Raw genomic sequence first — 19,554 nt, forward strand, 5'->3', positions numbered from 1 at the left:
AGACACCAAACGTGCCACAGCTGCACCTGGGGATGGCTGGGGGGCTACTTTCCAGAGCCACCCCCTGGTTTTGTGGGGTTAATCCTTAACCCCCGGGGAAAGAAGGAAAGCCTGGGTCCCCACATCACCCAGCAGCTGGGCTCCTGCCTCTCTTGGAGGCAATTAAGAGGTTTCCAGCCCTGCTGGGGGAGACGTGGGAGCCACAGGCTCTTTTCCAGTACAGCAGACAGGCAACGACCAGTTTAAGTGCTGCTTTCTGCATGGTGCCAGCCACGGTGCCCCAAGATACCCACCCCAGGGCTTCCCGGAGATGCTTCCCAGCCTTGCCAAACCGTCCCTGTCCCTCTTTGCCTTCTGCATGCCTGCTGACCTCTGGGCAAGCCGTGGCATCTGGAAAATGTTATCCCCAGACGAGTGCCGGAGGTCCCCGGGCTCCGTGGAGAAGCGCTCACTTCTCTCCATGGTGCATAACGGGAACAGCAACGGGGACAGTAGCCACAGGCTCTCCAGGCATCTCCTGTGAATTTTTGGGGTCCCTTCATCCCCCGTAGCATCCCTACCCCTCCTCCCTCATCTGGGTGCCGTTGTTGGAGGATGTCTAGGACCCGGGCTGCGCGGCTCCTCCCTTTCAGGTCTCTCCAGGGTTATTGCTTGGTGGGAGGTAGGTTCAGGGCTTGGTGGTATGAATGAAAGAGAGACAGGAAATCTGGACTGAAAAGCTCGAACTGGAATAGCTCGCCTGTCTCCAGGCAACAGGCCTGACGCAACCGCTGGGGAGAAAAAAAAAAAAAAAAAAAAAAGTCCCTTAAATAAGGAAAAAAAAAAAAAACAACAGAGAGATTTCTGAAGCGAGACAGGGAGGAGGATGAGACAGTCTGCTGAAAGCACTGGTGACACCGCTCTGCAAATACCAAGTTGGAGACCCGAGGCGGAAGGAGGGAGCCAAGATGTCCGTGCAGCATTCCCGCTGAGTGCCTCCCCGGTGAGTTGGGTGCTGGCGTTGGGGCTGGGGAGGACCCCACGGACCCCCCTCTGCACCCAGGGCTGCACCCAGGGCAGGAGACCCCTGGGTTTGGTCGCCCTGTGGAAAGGGGAGCAGCAAGGACCAGGTGCTTGGGGAGGGAGCAGTGGGGTGGGGACCCCAAAGCACTGCCAAGTTCAGCGTGCATGCTCCTACATGGGGGATTTGGGGTTTGCTTTTCCCCCCCGCCACCATCTCCTGCTTGGACAAAAATCCACGGAGATGGCCAGGCTGGCAGCACCCTGATGGTTGGGAGCAGCTGGAAATCAGGGCAGGGTCTGCGTTGCCCCCCTTTGCAGCGAGGTTTGTGGATGTTGCTTTCAGCTGGGAGAGCTGTGGGGGCACTCACCACCTCCTGTGGCGGGATTTTTCGGGGTGTAACAGGAAAAATTGTGGCTCTGGTTTGGGATGATCACCTGTTGCTCCCTCTGCCCCCTCCCTGAGATTTGTGAGAGCCCCGGGGAGGTCTGTGCAGGGCAGGCACCGTGGGATAAAGCCTGGTGGCCTCGCAGGGTGTAGCTGCCTCCGGGTTTTGAAGCAGGCACCGCGTCGAGCAGAGCAGGTTTCCACCTGCTCAGGTCTGGCCCTTGCAGCTCATCTTAATGATAAAGAAAACAACAAAAAAAAATCATCCAGAACTTCTCCAGAGCCCTTTGTAACAGCTTGGGGCTAATTACTAAAAGAACGGGGTCATCCTGCACCCCTCCCAGCACGGGTGCAGCCCTGCACGAGCCGGGCACCCCCAGCACAAAAGCACATGGTGCAGCTGATCCGTTCCCCAAATTGGCACCCGCGCAGGGCTGGGGGATCCTCCCTATTTCCCTGGGATGCTCCCTGGATTATTCACCCCTGCTTCGCCCCCGGGAGCTTTTCTACATTAGGAAGCTTGCTTAAAAGGGATGGAAATGAAGGAAAACCCGGTGCCTTGTTTCCAGTGAGGAGCTGTGTCCAGCTGGTACCGCGTTGCCGCGGCTTTGTCCGCCCGTTGCCGCTATCCTATGGGTTCCCCCACTTTTCCGTGGGAACAAGCTGTGGGTTTGCCCTCCACCTGCCATCCTTTCAGCACGCTGGTGCCATCGCTGTCATCTGCATCTCAGGTCTCCTCTGCTTTCCCGTGTGCACCTCTTGGGAGGGATGAGAACGACACAAAAATGAAGCAGAGAGGGAAGGAAGGAGCCTGCAACAGCTCCGCGGCCATTCGGGGTTTGCAAAACCTAGCAGAGACACTGCAGGAAAAAAAAAAAAAAAAAAAAAAGGAAAATAAATAAATAAAAACCAGCCAGGGAGTAATTCAGCCTTTCTGGGAGGAGGGAGTGGGGGTCTGTGAGCAGCTCACCTTAAATAATATTAAATAGCAAAGTGGGGATCTGCTCAGCGCTGCAAACGCCTGGGAGGAGGCAGGTCTGAGCGCAGTGCTTGGTGCTCGGCGGCTGCTAAGGCGAGTAATTGGATGGGACAGGGAGCACGAAAAAGGGATTAGGGGGTCGCCAGGGGGGCGATCCTGCCCCCTGATCGCTTTAATTTGGAGTCAAACGGGAGCTGGTCCTGGCACTGCATCTGCAGGGGGTGAGCTCGGTGCTGGGCAGAATGAAGAAAATCTCTCCCCAGAAAGAATTTTATTTTATTTTATTTTATTTCCTCTGAAATCATACCCTTCTGCCTGCTGCCTTCCATGCTGCATTGAGGGAAAAATACCTCTGTGTGTCAGTCCCCTGAGAAGGGAGCATTTCCCAGCTTGATCCAGCTCCTTCCCAAGGAGTTGCAGCCCTTCGCCTCTCCCCTGCTGCACTGGCACAGAGGTCCCTGCCCTCTCCAGCTGCTCTTTCCCTTGGTGAAACACAGCTGGGTTTGGGGGTGGACAGCGGTGAAAATTAAGGAAAGAGGCTCTGCCAAGCCACAGGTCCTTTGAGAACGTATTTGGGAGCCAGGATTAGGTCCCAAGATAAAAAAAAAAAGTTGCCTTAGCTGCTGCTGCTCAATCCCTTTCCCTCTAAGAACGATTTTACCTTGCTTTGGGTGATGGGCTGGGAGTCAGCGTCGCCCCCCCTGCTTTCCATGAAGGCTTCCCAGTCTGCAAATGCTTCCCACTCGTCACCAGCAGACTGGTTTGCAGGAATGCCAAACATCTGGCACAGCCCGGGCCATCTTCATGCTGGGTTTTCACCCGACCACTGGAAATCTGCTGATGGAGGGGAACTGGGCTGCTCTGGAGATGGAGCTGCCAGGGCCCATCTAAAGCAGGCAGCAATCTCCGTCCTCCTGCCTCGAAAGCAGCCTGCTGGGTTTTGTCGGAGGGTGCAGGAGGGGCACGGTGCAGCAGGGATCCAGGGGATGGATGTGTTTGTTGGGGCAGGTTCTGAAACTGCTGCTGGCACTGGAGGGAAATGCCCTAAGGTGAGCGAGTCCCCTCTTTTCTTCCCATTTTTAATCCGCTTGCCAGGCTGAGGGATCGGCTGCGGCCCCCCACTGCTCTCCCCTTACTCCTTCCTTGCATTTGGGGCTACTTCTGGGGGGTTGTTAGGGTGGAAGGATGAACCCTCAGGGTGATTCCTCACCCCGCTGCGGGTCTTGCATGAGTGGAAACCCCACGTCTTGCCTCTTGCCCCCATTTATCTGCCAACGCCAAATCCACACCCGAAGGGCTGAAGCAGCAGGATGGGCTGCCTCTCCGCTGTTGACCAGAACATCTGAGCTGCCTGGGAGGTCTTTTGGGGTTTGTTCATGGTGGTAAATGCATAGGAATACCCAGGAGCACCCAGGATCCCATTAAACTCTATCGGTGTCTCAACCCATTATATGGGGTAGCTCTGGAACCCCCTCTCCAAACCCTGCACCAACCAGGGGACAGAGATGTGGTCTTCTCCCTAGGTTGGAAGTGGGTCTCTGCATGAGAAGGGATGAGGCTATCGTGGGCATCAGAGCCCCCAGACCCATGCTCGTGCTCGGTGTCCCCGTCTCGCTGCTGGAAGAGGGGCCAAGCCCACAGATTTGTGGACAGGGGGTCTCCACGTGCAGCCCATCCTCACCCCAACTGTGCTGGGCAGGTGCTGAGCACCCTCAGCTGATAACACCGATTCCAGCTGGGGCTCACACCCAGAGGGAGTCCTGGCTTCGGGATCAGGCTGATCTCCAGGCTGCTGGCATCTCCTCCTGCTTGGGGGAAGGAGGCTGGAGGTCGCCTCAGGACAGGCAGGAAAGGGAACCAGATTTTTTTCCTGCAGGAGCAGATTTCAGGTGCTGCAGCGACCCATGGGGCTGCCAAATCCTGAATAACACAACCTGGAGAGAGAATTTCTCCCCTCCCAGCCCGTGGGGCAGCCGGGGAGAGGTTTGCTGCCTGCAGCGGCCTTGCTGCTGGATCCTCGGTGCCTGTGCTGCCCGGAGGATGCTTGGAGCCTCCATCCAGCACCGAGCAGCAGCCGGGGTCCTCCTGCCTCCATTGCTATGGCAACCCCGCTGCACAGGCGTCTCCTCCTCGCTCCCAACCTGCTGCAGACCGACGGGGGGGCTGCCACCCCCACCCCATCCCCAGGTTTTTGGGGGACGCAAGCGCCACTCTCTCGCCCCATGGGGCACGGGCGGCTGGCTCTCACCCCCTCTTTTCTTCCTGATGTTGCACCTGCAGGCTCCTCATCACCCAAACAGACCCGCAGGGATGGGGGATGGCGTTGGTAGGTGGAATTTGTATCAGGGTTTTCTTTTGTAGGGTTATGGGGCGGCTGCATGGCCCCGCTGGAGTGACTGCCTGCAAACTGAACTGCGTCCCAAGCTCCACGGGTCCTATAGGGCATCCCTGCATTGATCATAGTCAGGGCATGGGAACCCAGATGGGATGGAGACAGCCGAAAATACAGGAGGTGAAACCCTGTACATCTCTGAAGACCCCCAGAGCTTTTTTCCCAGCTGCACAAACTGCCCAGTTGGTGAGAGGGAAACTGAGGCATAAATGGCACTAATATGCATTTTGAAGGTCGTTAACACCCAAGCCCCGTCTGACACATGGCACAGGTGTTATCCATGGGCCATGCGGGCACCCCTGCATCCCACCAAAAGACTTCCCCCAGCCTGGGCTCTGTCCCACACCGAGGGTTTTTGTTTTCTTCTCAAGGACCAGACAAGCAGATTAATGTAGACTCCTAAAATCACTGCTGCTCCTCTGCAATAAAAGCTGCTATCACTGCAAGCTGATGTCCACCAGGGACAGTGAAGAGAACTGAATATTTTTTTCTCTATACCTGTCTTGGCTGATTGCTTTATTTATTCTGTGGATTATTTTTTTTCCTCCAATTTTCATCCTCAGTGTTTCTCCCCCGCTCTCTTTTTTCTTCTCCTAGACCTTTTGCTCTCTAGCATGTGACCTTCCAAAGCACTGAGGGCCCTTCTTTACAGCCCTGAATTTAACATCCTGTGAATGCCTGCTGCATGAAAACCTCATATTCAAAGCAGACCAAGGCATCATTTCATGTGATCTCCCTTTTGACCATGAATAGTATCTGAATCGTGGTGTTATCCACTGCTAGTGGTGAGAAAGCAAAGCTTCTCTCCCACCACACTCCACCTGCCCCTGCCTCCTGTTGCCTACACCATCTCACCTGCTTGCTCAGGAGGCATTCATGTGGTTCTCCTGCTATTTATTCATGGATTAATCCACAAGCAGGGATGTCTGAGGGTGTGTGATGGGGACAGGCCTGCTGCTTCTGCTCTGGGGATGGAGGAATTTCTGCAGTGGGAAGCTGCAGTGGCCAGTTGTGCCGCTGGACCTGGTTCCTTAGAGCACAGGATTCCCCACGAGCTTTACAAGGTGTGTCTGGTGTGTCAGTGTTTGCTTTGCTGGCTTGCAAACGTGCAAAAGCCAAGCCTCAGGGCATGCCAGCTCAGTGAGCCTTGGCTTGGCAGGACTTCACACCCAAGGCAGTTGGGTAGTCCTGTGATTTCTCCATCCGTTCGCGCGCTCCTGCTAATCCCTTTGGATGACAGCTTGCAGGGTGGGTCAATTAAGCTGTTTTTTCCATGGAAGCCTAACCCAATGAAGAAATTAAAGGTGTTGTGTTGACTCGGTGACCTGATGTGTCCTGTACCTTCAGAACTGATAGCTTTCCTGCAAGGAAAGGGGGAAACCCTTTGGGTTTTGGTCACCATTTTGGTGCCAACCTCCTGTTACCCCTCATTCCGCATGGCATGAACCCATCGAGACTGCCAAGTGTCATAAGGAAGACAAATCAAGGATTAAGCACATCAATTCCAGGCCAGCCTAGAGGAAAACTGAGCCTGGGACAGGGAGGCTGGGAGAAGTTTGTTGGTTTGAGCCAGAGGCCGGTTTTTGCCCTGGGAATTATCTCACTGGGGAGTAATAAACAAGGCTGGATTACAGCCTTGCACACAGACATTTTTTGCATGCTTACCACTTCCAGATCTTTTTTTTCTCCATCAGGTTTTTCACCCAAGTCAATTTTGAGTTTGGAAAGGCTGGAGGACGGACATGCTTATTTAGGGGGATGCCCATGGGATGAACGAGGGGCTTGGTGTTGCAGCTGGGAGGTGAAGGGTGTGCTGGAACGGTGCCACTTGCAGGGCAAAAAAATCCCTCAGCAGGTGCTGGGAGGTGGAGATCTGTGCTGGAGACATGAGACAAAAGAGTTTGCGGGGGCTCTGCTTTGTAGGTGCAATGTTTGGCGATGTCAGCCTTACAATAAAGGTGTTTTCTCTGTTAGGGGATACCAAATCCAGCAGCCCAGTGCGTTCAACTCTATCAGACAGCTGGATTCTGCCACCTCTCGCTATCTCCACCTCAGTGGAGGCAAAAAACACTCAGACAAGGTCTTCAAAGTCGTTAGTGTTTCCCGTTATTGATGTCAGTGGGCTAGAATATGCTGCTGGAGCAAAATTCATTAACGTGCCCTCAGCTCTGCAGAGCATCAGTGCAAGAGCTGGTGCATGGCCTGACTCTCCAAACAGGCAGCCCTCGGCTCTCCCCTCCATATAATCTATTTTTTCAGCAGAAGAAGGAAAACTGTTGTTGCTCCAGGCACAAGAGCGCTTGGCTTCAACCTGATGTAGTATCTGGGCTTGCTCCCGCTCACCGTAAAACTCTCATTAACATAAATAGGAGCAGGAACAAGACCGCAACATGACTAATTCTCCACCCCCGGACTGTCTGTGTGTATATTATCAGCTACTCATTCAGCCCATGTGCCTCCACGCAATTGTAGGATAAATCTTGCTCTCTGTTGGTGTTTATTTTAAATTGAATCTTCTTACTGAAAAGGTTTGAGAGGCATAATTATGGTCTGGATTTCAGAGCTGCACACGTCTTTGTGGGCACAAATAGCAGGGAGAAGAATGGCTGAGTAACTCATATTGCTGTGTTTCAGTGCATCCAGCTAGAAAGCTGCATACGTCCCGGCTGGTCTTTCTGGGCATGTTACCAGGCAGGCAAAAAGTATTTTGTTTTGCGTTCGACGTGTAAACGAGAGCTCTGGATCTATTCCTAGCTCAGCCACAGATGAGCATATGACCTTGAGAAAGTCTCTTATCTGATCCTACCTCAAATGAATGCAGAAGCTGCCTGAGCTTAACTCTTGCAGAGTTTTTCGAGCTCTCTGTCCCACGGAGGAAGGTTTGGTTGGCCAAGCTGTGGTCCACCGGTGGTGTAAGGAGGAGATGCTGGGAAGAAAGCTCCTGGCTCCTCGGTGCTGGTGCTCATTGTCCTGGACACCATCCAGACACGGCTCAGGAGCCAGCAAGGGTGAGGGACCACTGCCATGAGGCAAACTGGAGCTGGTCAGTGATGGAAACCACCAGCCCAGATCTCTCTTAGTGCAGGCATCCAAACCCAAGCTGTGCCAGTGCTTCGGTTACTCCCCAAACTGGCCAGGGGCTTTGCTCCTGCCTCAAGCTCACTGGATGGGTGGAAGCTGAATCTTACAGCTGGAGATTGGCATCTTTAGCAAGCCTAGATCTAAGTGCAACCCCCTAAAACTGGGCAAGAAAACAAACGAACAATACATATATATATATATTTCTATCTCTCCTTTGGGCTCAAACTTTTGGGAGAAGGTTGCATTGTCCTTTATCATCTGTCCCTTTTTCACTTAAGTGGAGAGATGTAGGATTGCCAGCTGGGGAGGCAGCAGGATGGTGCCAAGTCACCCTGACCCCCAGCAATAGACAGAGGACATCGGGTTGTGTGACAGAGCCTCAGAAGGGTCTGTCAGTGTTTCCTGGCCTCATCGGCAACCTTATCACGGCCCCTTAAAATCGAAGGTGCACGTAACCAGAGCTTCCCAAAAAGCCTGTCTGTTCCTGCCCCAAAAGCAAGGCAGAGAGCTGGGATGAGGTAACACTCCCCGGGAGCACCTTGGCACCCTGCCTTTCCCAAAGCCCACGCGCTGCAAGAGCTGCCTCTCCCTCCTTGCTCCCTTTTCCTTCTCAAAGTGGAAACTAACCCTCTGCTTCTCTTCTAGGTGTCCGTCCAGCCTCGGCGTGGTGCCTGAGCAGTATTTATCCTCGGAGGGGGCACGTTGGGCTCATTGCAGTGAGCTGGTCTGGTCTTGAGGGCTTCCCACCCTTGTCCCTGACCCGTGGGAGCCCACCCCTATGCCGTTGGACTCTCGGAGAGGATGTCTCTGCCTAAAATCCAAATAGAAGAGGTGGTGGACAGCACAGATGGTGGCTCTGGAGGTGCCGTTCCTCCTGATGATCACCTGAGGAGCCTCAAGGCTTTGACGGAGAAGCTGAGGCTGGAAACCAGGCGCCCGTCCTACTTGGAGTGGAAGGCGAAGCTGGAGGAGCAAGCATGGAAGAGCCCCCAGCCGGCCGACGAGGAGGACGGGAATGAGGCCAAAAAGGGCCTGGAGGAGACTGTCCCTCTGAGGAAGGTGCAGCTGCACCTCAATGGGAACCCTGCCCAGGACAAGGTGACTCTTACCTCAGGGAAAATAGGCGGCTTTGAGAGCATCGACGAGGCTTTGACGTGGCTCCGGAAGGAACTGGTAAGTGGTTTCCTGCCCCTGGTAGATAGCAGTCTTTATTTTCAAGGGAAAAGAAGGAGGGGGAAACAAGAAGCTCCTTGTTCCCAGCTGCCTTCAGCCCCGGGTGAAAAAGCAACCCACAGTCGTTGCATGGCTGGCAGGAGCAACCTGGGAAAGGGAAAGGTGAACGACAGAGAGCCCATGGCCTTGGAGAAGGAGCCGGGTCCATCTCAGAGTCCTTGCTGGGCTCCAGCAGGCCAAAGAAATACAGCAAGTCGAGTTTTAGCAGTTTGTTCCATCTCCTGCTTCTTTAATTGTGCCTCAGGTGAATACAGCTTGAATACATTGCCCTTGCTGGATTTACCCATTCTGGATTTACCCTTGCTGCCTGTGGCCATCAGTGGTTTAGGAGCTCCCTCAGTGGGACATTGCATACCGATCACCATTTAACAAGCATTAGCAGATCTAACTTCCAAGTGATTGCCCAATTCCCCCTTTTTATTTCCTTTTAATTAATTAATTAATTAAAATATTATGTAAGTCTTGTGGGAACCATCTTTCCCCAAATCATTTCCGCACTGCGGGACAATGGCAGAGCCTGACCTCAGACCCTTCCTCAGCCAGCTCTCACAGGTTCATCACCTGTCGAGTCCTCCTTCGTTAGACACTGGCCCACATTTCTGTCATCCTCCTGCCTCAGACATGCACCCCATCTAACACATATCTTTATTTCTCGTTGATACAAGCCACCAGGAGGAAGGACTGGAGACCTTCTGCTTTCCCAAAGCAAGGGGAGGACATGACAGGCGGGCCAGGCCTATGTCAGTCTTCACTGACCTGCTCTGTGTAGTTCAGCAGGAAGGAAAAATGCTGCTAACCATGTTTCACAGAGAAAAAGACACGATATAAACTCTACACATAAGTTAGGAAAATAACCAGAGCCAGGGCAAGGGCACTGGAAGCTCAGCTTTCATGTGCTGTGCTGCTGTCGTGGTCCTAGGCCCAGCCTGCCAGCACTGACCCAAGCAGCTTCCAGCCCAGCTCAGGAATCAGCATGTCCTGGGGATAATTCCCTTCAGGAAACATAGGTGTATCCTTTATGGAGCCAGGGAATGCCAAGAGGATGGATGGTGGGACTGGGACAGCCGTTTTGGGGGTTGGAGAGTGGGCCCTGCTCTGCACAAGAGTAGGATCAAGCAGAGACAGATGGCGCTTCCCAGCAATCCTTCCCTTCTGGACTGAAAATGAAAATGGAAGGAAAAAAAATCCTTATTATTTGGCCCACGTGGCTGGAAACTGGATACAACTGATGTCACGGGACTCTGTTTCTGTTGCCAAATTGGGTGTTTGCCTTGTGATTGCCAACAGCATTTGCAACTGTTTGGACAGCAGCGCTATTTGCAATGGGGTCCCTGAGGGCTGCGAAAGCACGTGTGGTTCAGACACGATCGTGAAAATGTTCCTGGGCAAATCCTTTGCTTTTGATAAGCACCAAAAGTCTTTGAGGAAAGCTGCTCATGCAGAACAGTGAATAATATATATATATTTTTAAGTCCCTGCGACTTCCGTGCCAAAGAATATTTATTCAACAACTTTTTTGTTGTTCTTGCTGCACTTGCCATCTGGATTGATCTCTAAAGGAGTTATTTACACAAGTGGTCTTGAAAATCAGTTTTGGTGGCTGAGATGTGTCTCAGGACCATAGCTCTTGGAAAACAAGAGCAGCACTTTCAGAAATCCAGGACTATTACAAAGAGTTTTGAGTTGATCTCCTAAAATCACTCGGTGCTCTGGAGAATATCAGCTCCTGATCTCAGAGCTGAACCTGGGTCCATGCTTGCATCTGTGATGAATTCTCATAGTCACAGAGGGCTTGATGTAAAACCCAAGTCTCAAGATGCTCAAAGACAGTAAGGAACAGTTTCTTCTTTCTTAAAGACCCAGATTTTAACGGGTTTGGTTTGTTCTTGGTCTCCTGCCCAAAGTATAAATTGTCTTAGAGTCTACCCTTTAGACTAGGGTGTGGTATATAAACTCTCATCTGATGAAAATTAAAAGTTTAAATTAAGGAAGAAAAAGGGCAAAGCAAACCCTAATTGTTCCTCACTTTCCATTTTCCTGTCTCTTAATTATACCAGTCTTTACTGGATCTGGACGTGACTCATGTAATTTAGAACAATTTCCCCAAAAGACAGAGCATGCATTTGACTGACCACACAGCTTAATAGCTATGTTGGAGGCACTATTGCTGGGTTAGAGCTGCCAGCGAACAGTGAGAACACAGCAAGGCCATCGCTTCACAGGGTGCTGGAACAAAAAGATGCATTTCACATTGCATTTCAAGGATGAAGCCCAGTTTCTTTTGAAATAAACGAACCAGCTTCCTTTTATCCCAACACAGCCAGGATTTTTCCTTGTTTACCAGCATTTAATGATGGCAAAGTGAACAGGGGGATTTAAGAACAGGGTATGGCTATGGTTTTGTAGAGTTTCTACATCTGCTTAAGGCAGGATCCAAGGCCAGAAAGTGCAGCATCCTTCAGACAACAGCCTGCTCAGGGCAGACAGGCAGGGCTCCAGCACCCATCCCTCGGTTATGGTTGCCCTCAGTGGGCGATAAATCTTTCTGGTCTGGTTTAACGTCAGAGACCACAGACTTGGGCACAGCACCAGCCCTGCCACAAGCAGCCTGGTGCAGACGCAGCCACAGAGCATAGCAGGAGCGAGCACATCTGCATCAGCACCAACTCTGCCAGGGCTCTTTCCTGAGCTGTGGCTCCCTGGTAACTCACAAACCAAGCCTAGAGCTGCTTGGGGCACTGCTGGTTTTTGGAATCAAAGCTGTGCCAGGAGGCACGCTGATAATGTATGAGATGATGACCAAGGCTCTGGCCCTGCTTGCTCTACCATTACAATCAGAATCAACATGAGCATCTGGGCAGCTTTCTGAACAGCATCCAAAAATGATCCATGTCATAACTCAGGGGAAATCTGCTTCTGCCATGCCATCCTCCTTCGCAGGCTGAATTCTCCCTCACTCTATGCAGTCCAAGAGGAGTCAATTTAGATTATTCTAAATTAGTTCCCCAATGAAAGGGCAGAAGCAGTGTGTGCCCAGGACACAGGTACACCACTGCTTGTGCCTTTACAGAACAAAATGAAGCAGAGCAAAGCATAGCTGCACCGCTCACGCTGTTCAAACCTCACCACAGCTCCCAGCATGTTTAGGCGGGGCTGTTTCATTAGCACAGCCTAGCAAGGTTTTGGCTTGTACCATGAGCACCCTGCCAAACCGTTAGAGCTTCAGGAGCTTGCACATGCAGCAGACCATCCCCAGCAAGTGGTTTGTGTTGTAACACCCAGTTCTGGAAGCAAAGTGAGTTTAGTTGCACGTGCATGCCCAGATTTCCTCTTAGCCATGGTGTTACAAGTAAAGCTGCCTGCTAAACCTGAAGCATTACTTCCAGTTCCCAAAATAGAGGTCATCCAACGCTGCAGGGAATTTGTCCCCGTGTGTCCAGAATATGCTCTGGTTCGGGTTCAGCCAGGTCCAGGCTTCTCACGGTCAGAAGGGAAGCCAAGGACAAGCCCAAGGTCTTACTGTGCATCTGCTGCTCGCGGTCTTTCTCCCCAGGTGACCAATCCTGGGACCTGATTCTGCACCTTGCATGCGAAGGCCTGGCCCTGTTTTTTAGGTCTGCATATGCCCACTGAGCTCCAGCCAGCCACGTCAGCTGGGACCTGCTGAGAATCTGGCCTTGGGAAGCTGATTTATTCAGACATGCAAATTCCTGCTCTTGTTTTTGTGCTGTGAGGCTCTGTGTAGGTGTACGAGCAAATTGCAGCACTCAGCATGTGTTGAACCGCCCGGGGGCTGGAACATTTCCCTTCCTAACTCCTCCTGTCTCCTCTTTGCCTCTGTGCTGTCAAATGTGTCTGCTTATCATCAACACTGAAAGTAAGACTGCCACCAGCCAGGGTATGGTGAAAGACCCAGGGATCGGAGTGGTCAGGCTCTATTTTCTGCTTTGTTTTTGGCCTGTCAAGACAAATTTTTACAAGTTCTAAAACTGAGCCTTCAAAGTGCTTTTTTTTTCCCCTAAATGTGTGGCAAGTAATTAAAGGACAAAACTCCACCACAAGCTGGGATGCCTTTGGACAGTAATGACAGTGGCGTGGTAGGAAAGCGTGTTTTCCTTCTCAAATTCACCAACATTTTTGCACTGAAATCAGAGGTGTGTGAGCCAGTATGCAGGAAAGAAAGTCAGGTGCTCTCTCCATTGGTGTCTCCACTCCAGATCAATTTGTCTTCCTCATCAAGAGCAATAGGACTCAGCAACATGCTTTACAAAGCTCCTGCTATTATTTCTATTTTTGACACTGATATTGGTTGAGCAAGTACTTAGGTTATTTTAAATGTCGATGTGGCACCAAAACACTGTTGTCATGAGCACCAGTCCAGATTGCTGTGTGATTTTTGGGAGGTGGGGGAGAAAGAGGAGGAATCTAGAGGATGGATGTAGTGATGGAGTGGCTTGTGTTGGAAATCTGCTATATAACAGGTCCAGGAAGGTCCAGGAAGGATTTGTCCATATTTGTAATTCAAGCAGTGAAAGGACTTGTGCACATGCACAGAAGCAGTGCCATCGTTACTTCTAAATTGCTGGAATTTGGGCAGTTTGAGGTGTTTAGACAGAGCAAAACCATCCCCAGGGGGCAGTTTGGGTGCAACCATCCTTTTTAGAGAGTGGTGGGTTTTCATGGGGTGGATATGGGTTTGTGCACGTGGCAGAGATGGAACTGTAGCTCTGAAAAACACTACTCCTCTCTAAGTCCTCTCTTGGCCTCATTTGGATGCTGAGCTGCCAGGCTTTTCCTCTGGCTGTGGGCTTTCTCCCAGACATACCATTACCAGTCCTGGATACATTTTAGTGCCACTTAATTCAACAAAAAGCAGAGGTAACTACGTCCCTCAGGAAAGGTAAGATGAAGTTTCTGAGAGACTCTACACAGTCTAAACCCAATACTGAAGAAAGGTGAGATTTGTGACCCATGCCAGGTCCTGCATGTGTTAGCTAAAGCATCTGCGCTTGATTTGGGGTTGTGTAACCCACAGGCATCGCAAAAACACCTTGTTTGGGGCTGTGGGTTGCACCACAAGGGCGTGAGCATCTAAAATTAGCCGCAGCAGGGTGGCATCCGAGCACCTTTGAAGATGAAGCCTCAAACCTAAACACAGACGTGCCCGACTTCTCTGAAGTGTTTGGCAAGGGTCTGGTGGCTGGGCTGCGCTTGGATCCAAGTGGCTGCACCCAGTTTCACTTTCTTTTGATCTTTTAGAAATAAAAAGTATGAACCCTGGGGGAGCAACCACTTCTCCGCAGATCACCACCCCGAGCTTCATGGAGCACAGGTTGGGACGCTGACCGTGCTCCTTTCCAAAAGAGATCCTTAATCACTTCTCCTGTGCCATCTCCCCACAGTGCACATAGTCCTTCAGCCAGCCACTACCAGGCTTTGTCCCCCGTCCATCCGTTTTGCTGGCCTGGAGGGCAGAACAGGACTTTATGTCCCTGGGAAAACGTGCACATTGACAGCTCATCCCTGCTTCCCTGCAGAGCCCCAGAGCACAGCCTGCAAGGGCTGGGTCTAGGACAATAATTTCTGCCCAGCCGGGCTGGTTCAGCAAATGCCAGGGGTGCCAGGTATGGTGTAAGAAAGGAAAGGAGTCCAGAGGTTGAGCACCTGAAGGACAAAGCTGGGAATCTGCTCCCCACGACCCAGACAGCTTTGTCTGTGAACTTGCACAAAAGCAAAATGGTTTCTTAGAAAAGCATCGAAAGCAAGAATGGGTCAAAAAGAGGGAAATTGGCTTGCAGGAGGGAAATGGCAATCTCCAAGTCCATTCCCTCTCCACAAAGGTCTCCTAATTCATTTTCTAAACTTTTTTTTTTTTTTTTTTTTTTTTTTTTTTAATCCCACATTCCTCAAAACCTCTGGTGAAAGCATTTGTTGACTTTTCTCATGTAGCTTGATTAACCGACAAGAAATACTGACCAAGGGTCAGTCCAACAACATCTGCGATCGCCTTCCTGATAAAATGTCAAGCCACGGCATTCATTGTGAAACAGGGAAAGATATAATTAATATATTTATTTATTTATTTATTTATTTATAATTCAACTCATGTAGGAGAAGAAAAGCCTACCAAGTGGCATTGCTCTGCTGTGGGCAAGGAAATATTGGGTTGAGGTTTTTTTTTTTGAAGAGGGTAAATTGCCACAACCCCACCAACAATTCAAGAAGGAAGTTCAGGCTGGGGTTTATAGGAAGGTGAATGAATCCTCTGCAAACAACGGACCCCAAATGCTGTCTGAGAGTACCAAGGAAGGTCCTCCACGGTGCCTCTGTGGGACAGGAGTGAGAAGAGCCTTGCTTGGCTCGGATTAATTTACATTATATTAACGTCAGCCCTTGCCTTGGGCTCTGAGCATCAGAAAGGTCTTGTGCAGAAACACCAGGGCCACCTGTGGAGCATCCTGAGCTGAATTTTGCCTCCTCCCTTCACCTCTGCAGCTTGGTGCTCCAGCCACTACCCCAGGAATAAATTTACTCCTCACTCGTCATCTGTACTCATAAACCAAGCAGCTGGTTTTCAGGCCTGGAGGCAAACTGGTACGGTCTGGCTGTGTCCAGGCTGTTAAAATCCAGGCACGGTGGCTGTATCCCAAATGCCTGCTGAGGACGAATCCCCCCAAGTTACCTCCTGAGGGGTGCCTGTGGGGAGTTGCTCAGGGCTGTGTGCCTTGGCCTCTGCTCAAAGGATGCCAGGACTGCGCTTGCAGCTGAGCAGAGAGAAAGGTTTTGTGGCCATGCACAATTTAACATATTAATGTACACGTAGCCTGGGTCTGCTTCTGAACTTCTCGCTCAGACCACAGGGAGCTAAGAAGAACAAAAAGAATACCAAAAACATACCCAGAAATAAACTCACAGTCAGGAATCCTTGGTACCAGCAGGCTCCTTCTCGTGCTGGTTCATGTCCTGGGATGGAGGAGACATCAAGAAAAGGGTCAGGGCATCACACGGGGCCAGCTAGAGGATGGTTTTCCAGCCTGTGCTGCTCCCTCCTTGTCTCCAGGAGAGATTCAAGCCTCAAGGTTCACCTGCTTGGCTTCTCTCCCACCACTCCCTTCTCTTTGTGGCTTTTGAGGTTTGCTGCTTTTCTGCAGGGAGGGAGGTGGGGTGAGAAGTGGGGCTTGGCGTCTGCCGGCTTCTGTTCCCCAGGTAAAGGCTGATGCTCACTGTGAATCCCGCCAAGCGATCACCTCCTTCCTTCACCACTCCCAATATCCTGTGGCAAGGAGTTTTCTGCTTAATTATGAGTCGGAATTTAAAAAAAAAAAATGATAGTAATAATAACAAAAAAATCAATTTCCTTTCATCACTTCTGAATCTTCCACCTTTCAAAGTTGGGTGCCAGGGGAGGAAAAACCCTCTGAAATATTCAGCTTGTTAGCCCGCGGGGTGCTTGTTCCCTGTCCCATGGGGACCGTGGGGGCCCCATCCTGAGATCTGCTGCCAGCCCGCGAGATAAGCCCCGGGGGATGTGGGGAGCCGCGCTCCCCGCTGTCACGAACCAGCCCTGATTTATGTAGGCTGGAAACCCGTGCCAGGTAGTTGGGGATCGGTTCTCTGGGGTTCTTTTAATTGCTCCTTTCCACCTCTAATTGCTGCTTCTCACTGTGGCTGCTCCCTTACGAGCGAGATTAATTTGGGCTTTGCTTAGGGCTGAGAGGGAGGCTCTGAAGCCTGTGCCGGCTGATACCCAGTCTATCAGCCTTGGTGTGCTGGCTTTAATTCCATTTTCCCAGTTCCTCCAGAGAGCTGACCAGGCACAGAACCAGCAATTCACCATCCTGAGCTCCTATTTGACTGGGATGCATTGCAGGGAAGACTTTTGCCTCCATCCCAGTCCTTCGCAGCGGGGTAGCACCCCTGGCCGCGTTAATTTCCCAATGATTTGGTGCAAGCAGCACCCTGAGCAACGCGTGCAGTGCCCATGCTGATACCTTCTCCCCTCCCCTCCCTCCGTCTTGCGTTTCAGGCAGAAATGCGCCTGCAGGACCAGCAGCTGGCCAGGCAGCTCATGCGCCTCCGCAGCGACATCAACAAGCTGAAGATCGAGCAGACCTGCCACCTCCACCAGCGCATGCTCAACGACGCCACGTACGAGCTGGAGGAGCGGGACGAGCTCTCCGACCTCTTCTGCGACTTCCCCCTCGTCAGCTCCTTCAGCCTCTCCACGCCGCTCAAGCTCATCGGGGTCACCAAGATGAACATCAACTCGCGCCGGTTCTCGCTGTGCTGAAAGGCAGGGCAGAAGAGGGAAGGATGGGGGAGAAGGAGGAAGGATTGGGCAGTGCCAGGGCGCTCCCTGCCTGATGGCTGGGCACAAAGAGGTCTCAGAGGGGCAGAGGGAACGGGAGCAAGCGGGGAACCCACGGCTGGTCTTGGTGGCATAAGGAGAAGCAGAGCCTGGTGCTGGGATGGCTCAGAGATGAGAAGGCAGGACCTGCAGGAAGCACGGAGCATCTGAACCCAGCTTGGGCACTTAGCCTGCTCTTTTGCAAAGTCCCTTCTCCTCCTTCTCCTCTCCCTGCAGTAGCAAAGAGGTGGACACATCCCCAGTATTCAGAAGTCAGAGGGGAGGTTCAAAGATCAGCCAGAAATCAGGGCAAAAATCCCCTTTCCCCTCCCTTTTACCTCCTCCCAGGCTAGAGCTGTCTTCAGAAAACGTCACTCTCCTCCCTGGATGTCTCCTGAGACATCGATCCTCTGCCTCTGACGGCCCAGGCATGGGGTCTTTGGGGCTGTTTCAGATGAAAAGATGGGTTCCAGTGGAAAGGAGCCCTCCCAGAAGCTGAGGGATGGTGAGTTAAATGGTTTGCAGCCCCAAAAAGTGGTGAGATGTGCTTGTTGACGTGCTCCATTGAGTCCAGTGTACTCTATCTTATTTTTTTCTGTGGTACGGATTATGGATGAATCGTGGACATATTTATACAGAGGCTGCATCTGGCCAGAAGTCACCTGCGTGCCCTAAAATTTATACCCAGAGCAATATTTGTTCCTGATCCCACTGTCAGCCGTGGCCACAAGACTCCCGTGGCTATCTCCAGAAGCAGTAAGGCAACGGAGGGAGTTTATACCCGGGACATCCCACGACAGAGAAACCACCCGGGGCTGACATTCCCCTCCCAGCAGCAGCACCAGCAAATCCTGGATCCTCTGTAGCAACACGCATCCGTCAGAGAAAGGACCTCCAAGAGGAGAGAATGGACATTTGGGTGATGAGGGTGAAGTGCGACCACAAATTAAAGGGACAAACATTGCTGCGACGAGCTGCCCTCACCGTGCTTTGGACCTGCAGCCATCGCAGGGGGATTCCCTCCTGTCCTGGCAGTGTGTAGGGTGGATGCTGTGTTTTTCTGCCTTTCAGGGCATGAGGGACACAAGGGGTTTAGCCACAGATTCCCTGGGGCTCCTGGCACCCAAAACAGGGGACCGTGGCTGCCTTGAGGCTCTCCCTCCTGTTCCAACACTTCTGACCGTGCCAGGGCCCAGCTCTGCTCTTCTCAGCATGCCAGAGCAGCTCGGTGGTGCCTCCCCCTCTAGTGTATGGCTGTCTGGGAGGTATTTGGGGGTAGCAGAGCTGTAGCTGTACTAATAGTTTAATCAGTGTTGTGCCTAAACTTGGAGACTTTTACTGCCCAGGTACTGAAGGTTTAATAGGGTTGTGGCCAGACTGCCAGTTGGCCTCTGGATTGTGATGCCATTTAGTTTACTAGTAGAGAAATAGCCTTATTTCCCCATGGACATTTTGGGAAAAAAAAAAAAAATCATTAAAATTCTTCTTTGTTTACTTTTTTAATAAAAAGAAAATATCTATTCATGTCCCATGTTGGTTTTCGGAGGCATTTTCGATCAAAAGATGGCAACGACAGCATTTCAGTGAAAATAATGCCTTGGAAGAGAGGGACTGGTTCTCTCTAGGATAATCTAGAGTCAGATACAGAGGGGTCCTGCCTTTGGGCTCTTATCTGGCAGCTGAATGCCAGGGGTTAGTACAAGCACAGTCTTAGGAGGTCATTGTACGTGGCATTAGAGATATCAGACGTCTGGGTTCCAGACATGTATTTTCTGCATTAAGTGGGATGAGGATGGTTATAAACTGCCAGCTGTTCATCGAAATGCACAATTTTTTTAATTATAAAACGATGTCTGTACTGATTCCTGCCTCTGGTCTCTCCTTTTGTTCAGCGGCTCCAGTCCTGCTTGGAGAGCAGGCAGGGACTGGAGACCTCACATGAAGCACCAGGTGGGTCCAGCACCTCCACGCTGCTGAGCACCAGCATGGAGTTTGCAAGGTTTACGGGTGTAAAAGGTTTTCCATCAGGTTTTTCTGTCCTTGCACATCATTAGGACATCCCCTATGGCTACAGCAGCAGATTCTCTGCCTTGCAGTCTGGAGGAGATGGAAAGAAATAAAGGTGGGAGGACATG

At 51.5% G+C, this 19,554-nt stretch overlaps 1 protein-coding gene across 1 annotated transcript; it reads left to right on the forward strand.

The window, feature by feature from the left end:
• The first annotated feature begins 873 nt into the window (after positions 1-873).
• FAM167A (family with sequence similarity 167 member A) lies at positions 874-19,307 on the forward strand. Its single transcript, XM_082757003.1, has 3 exons — positions 874-982; positions 8,485-9,012; positions 17,099-19,307. Exons 2-3 carry the CDS (start codon positions 8,641-8,643, stop codon positions 17,360-17,362), a joined length of 636 nt encoding a protein of 211 aa, XP_082613129.1. The 5' UTR covers positions 874-982; positions 8,485-8,640; the 3' UTR covers positions 17,363-19,307.
• Positions 19,308-19,554: the final 247 nt, after the last annotated feature.

The sequence above is a fragment of the Aythya marila genome (assembly GCF_965140915.1).
Source record: "Aythya marila genome assembly, chromosome: 3".
NCBI lineage: Eukaryota > Metazoa > Chordata > Aves > Anseriformes > Anatidae > Aythya > Aythya marila.

What these genes read in the sequence shown, in the direction of transcription:
- FAM167A (XM_082757003.1), top strand. Translation starts at nt 8,641, where the DNA reads ATGTCTCTGCCTAAAATCCAAATAGAAGAGGTGGTGGACAGCACAGAT. An exon ending in CGTGGCTCCGGAAGGAACTG is followed by an intron (nt 9,013 to 17,098) that starts GTAAGTGGTTTC and finishes CTTGCGTTTCAG; the next exon opens with GCAGAAATGCGCCTGCAGGA.